We start from the raw sequence: 2494 nt of genomic DNA, 5'->3' as shown, positions 1-2494 counted from the left end.
AAGCTGGGTACAATGAATATTTTTCCTCGTTGAACGGATTTTTATTTCGACGTAGAATTGCTTAGGTTATTGTATATATATTTTATTAGCTGGATATTTATATTTTAGCGTTGCTGGATTGGATAGGAACGTAAGATTTTTCGTTGTTTTATATAAATTTATTTTTACGTTTGACTTCTTCTTCTCTTTTAATTTCGCTGTAGTAGTTTGCCGTTAGAACCGAAACTCAATTCATTTACTACGATGGATTCTGTTACCACGATTTTCTTGCCTTTTGAGTTTAATAATCGAGGATGATTCTAACGATCCTCTCTGCGTGGAACTCGTGTGATTTCGCAAGCCTTGCCCAAAGACGGGTAATATTTTACCAACAGTGGGAGGAGGAATGCGAAGATCAGCGGATGTTTCAGTAGCTGAAAACACCGTTCGCACAAGCCGACACAGCGGACGACTCCTTTGTTTAAAGTTTAAACAATGATTCTATCTTCAAAACCGTTCACGAAAATAAAACGAGATCAATGATAGGAAGTTCTAACTCAATTCTCGAGGACAACGAGATTATCAGAGAAGAAGGAAATTTTCAAAATTAATTTTCTTACCTTGAGGAGTAGGTGCTGTCTGGTGCCATTACCTCAGCCGCTCCGGTGGTCGTCGAAGTTTTTGTTGGGTTTATTATTTGAACTCGAATGTAGTTTATTATCAACTCTTACTTTATTTATCTATTTTAATACAGCCTGAGCAATTTACTAACTGGATTAATACCGCAATTACAATGCGCGTTTGTGTCTAAACGATGAAATGAGGACTTCAAAGATAAAATTTTCTTTTACTGAGTCGCGACTCTCTTTTCTTTACCGAAAAAACTAAAGACCCCGAAACGCAAAATACAATACAAAATTTCTAAACGCAGTGATGAGCGCAATAACGAACGCAAAGAATAATGAGCGGTAATAACAAACGATCGCAAGAATTATGAACAAACTAATGAACGCTGCGCTATGTTGCTACGCTTATTTATAATGCCATCCCCCACGGGGTGGTGGTCCGCTGGGGGTACGCTTCCGTGGGAATCGGGATGTTGCAGTTTGGGCTTCTTGGAATCGTACGTGACAAAATGTAAATTCCGTATTTCGACTTAGTTTCTATCAGTCCTGTGTTTCTGCTGAGCTAGCGTCTAGGAGATTTGAAGCATTCCACGCTGATCTAGTCCGTTCCGCGAGAAACTTCCACGTGCTGTATCGTGGGAATTACCGGTGTTTCTTCGGCGCGTGGAAGGGCTGGTGGCTGCAGCATCATTATCATTTCAATGTTTGCTCGGGCAACACGCGCAACTCCGCTGCTCTCCCACAACAAGGACCTCCTTCGTTGAGTTATTTTTCGTAAGTTTGGATATTCGCATATTATGGTTGTTTTGTGATCTTAATGTTTTTTCCCTTTTTTGTTGTTCCCCTAGGCTTCGGTGATCGACGTTCGGACAATGTTTGCGGAGTCGTTTCCATCAGAGGTTCCTTTCCAGACTTCTCTGGTACGTATTTAGTCTTGTTTTTAGTCTGCTTGATTCGTTCTGTTTCGTTTTATTTAGAATATACCGTGTTGTTCTCATCCCAAGCGAAAGAGGGATTCCGAAGAACCCATGGGCGACTCGGGAGGATCCATCAAACGCATGCGGCCCTGTGATAAACCACGAGTATCAGAGTGGTTGGAGGAACTATTCAACATTGATGCCGAGGCCGTGTCGAAATTGGGCTTTGACGATTTGGCTACTTTCGACGAGAATTTCTTCGATGCAGAGACCGTCGTATTGGAGAGGGAACCCCCTCTGGTTGAAATCGTTGATACCGATCGTTGCGTGAAAGTTCGTTTTGCGAATGAAATTCCCGAAGAGGTTTTGGAGGCACATCTTCGTCACCATGCTTCTGGGAAAAAGGGAATTTCCCCTGTTGTGCGCTATTGGTGTATGCGTGAGTTCAGCGAACTTTATCCCGGAGCTCCTTGCTTCGATTTTGATTTAGTGTAGCTGCTTCAATTTCGTTGGTTCGCTGTTTGATGTTCCTTATTATTATTAATTTTTTGATATATTTTGTTTTGTGTTCAATATATATATATATATATATTTTAAATGTGATAGTGTTAGGTTATCTATTTTACGTTTGTTATTATTTTTTTTTAATTTTATATTGCCCCCCTTTTTAATTAATTATATATATATATATATTTTTACATTTGTAGTTGTGCATAAAATTTATAAAAGAAAAGTGTTAACAATGTGTTTTCATGATTTGTTTCTCGCGCCTGACTTCCATTAATCCCTAATATTCCTGTCGCCATGACGCGTGTAAATCCAACATGGCCGCTCATAAATGTCATCAGTAAAGTTTTTAGTGACGGGTCTTTAGTTTTGTTTGATATTGAAGTAATTTTTCGTCTGTCGCTCGTTTTTCCTTATTCTACCGCAATTAGAACATTTATTTATTAATATTGTTTTAAAGTGACA

General features: G+C 39.2%; 1 protein-coding gene across 2 annotated transcripts; it reads left to right on the top strand.

Moving 5' to 3' along the window:
• The first annotated feature begins 1048 nt into the window (after nucleotides 1–1048).
• On the top strand, nucleotides 1049–2071 carry LOC117209659. Of its 2 annotated transcripts, none has more exons than XM_033451906.1 (3): nucleotides 1049–1379; nucleotides 1454–1525; nucleotides 1610–2071. In XM_033451906.1, exons 2-3 carry the CDS (start codon nucleotides 1478–1480, stop codon nucleotides 2015–2017), a joined length of 456 nt encoding a protein of 151 aa, XP_033307797.1. In that variant the 5' UTR covers nucleotides 1049–1379; nucleotides 1454–1477; the 3' UTR covers nucleotides 2018–2071. The 2 variants fall into 2 exon arrangements, with proteins under 2 accessions (XP_033307797.1, XP_033307796.1); XM_033451905.1 differs by having other exon boundaries at nucleotides 1583–2071.
• The last annotated feature ends 423 nt before the right edge of the window (nucleotides 2072–2494 follow it).

This window comes from Bombus bifarius, unplaced genomic scaffold, assembly GCF_011952205.1.
Source record: "Bombus bifarius isolate JDL3187 unplaced genomic scaffold, Bbif_JDL3187 scf7180000008179_frag, whole genome shotgun sequence".
Classification (NCBI taxonomy): Eukaryota; Metazoa; Arthropoda; class Insecta; order Hymenoptera; family Apidae; genus Bombus; species Bombus bifarius.
The sequence above is the reverse complement of the archived record's forward strand: the minus strand, read 5'-3'. Positions and strand labels throughout refer to the sequence as shown.

What these genes read in the sequence shown, in the direction of transcription:
- LOC117209659 (XM_033451905.1), top strand. Translation starts at nt 1,478, where the DNA reads ATGTTTGCGGAGTCGTTTCCATCAGAGGTTCCTTTCCAGACTTCTCTG. An exon ending in TTCCTTTCCAGACTTCTCTG is followed by an intron (nt 1,526 to 1,582) that starts GTACGTATTTAG and finishes CGTTTTATTTAG; the next exon opens with AATATACCGTGTTGTTCTCA.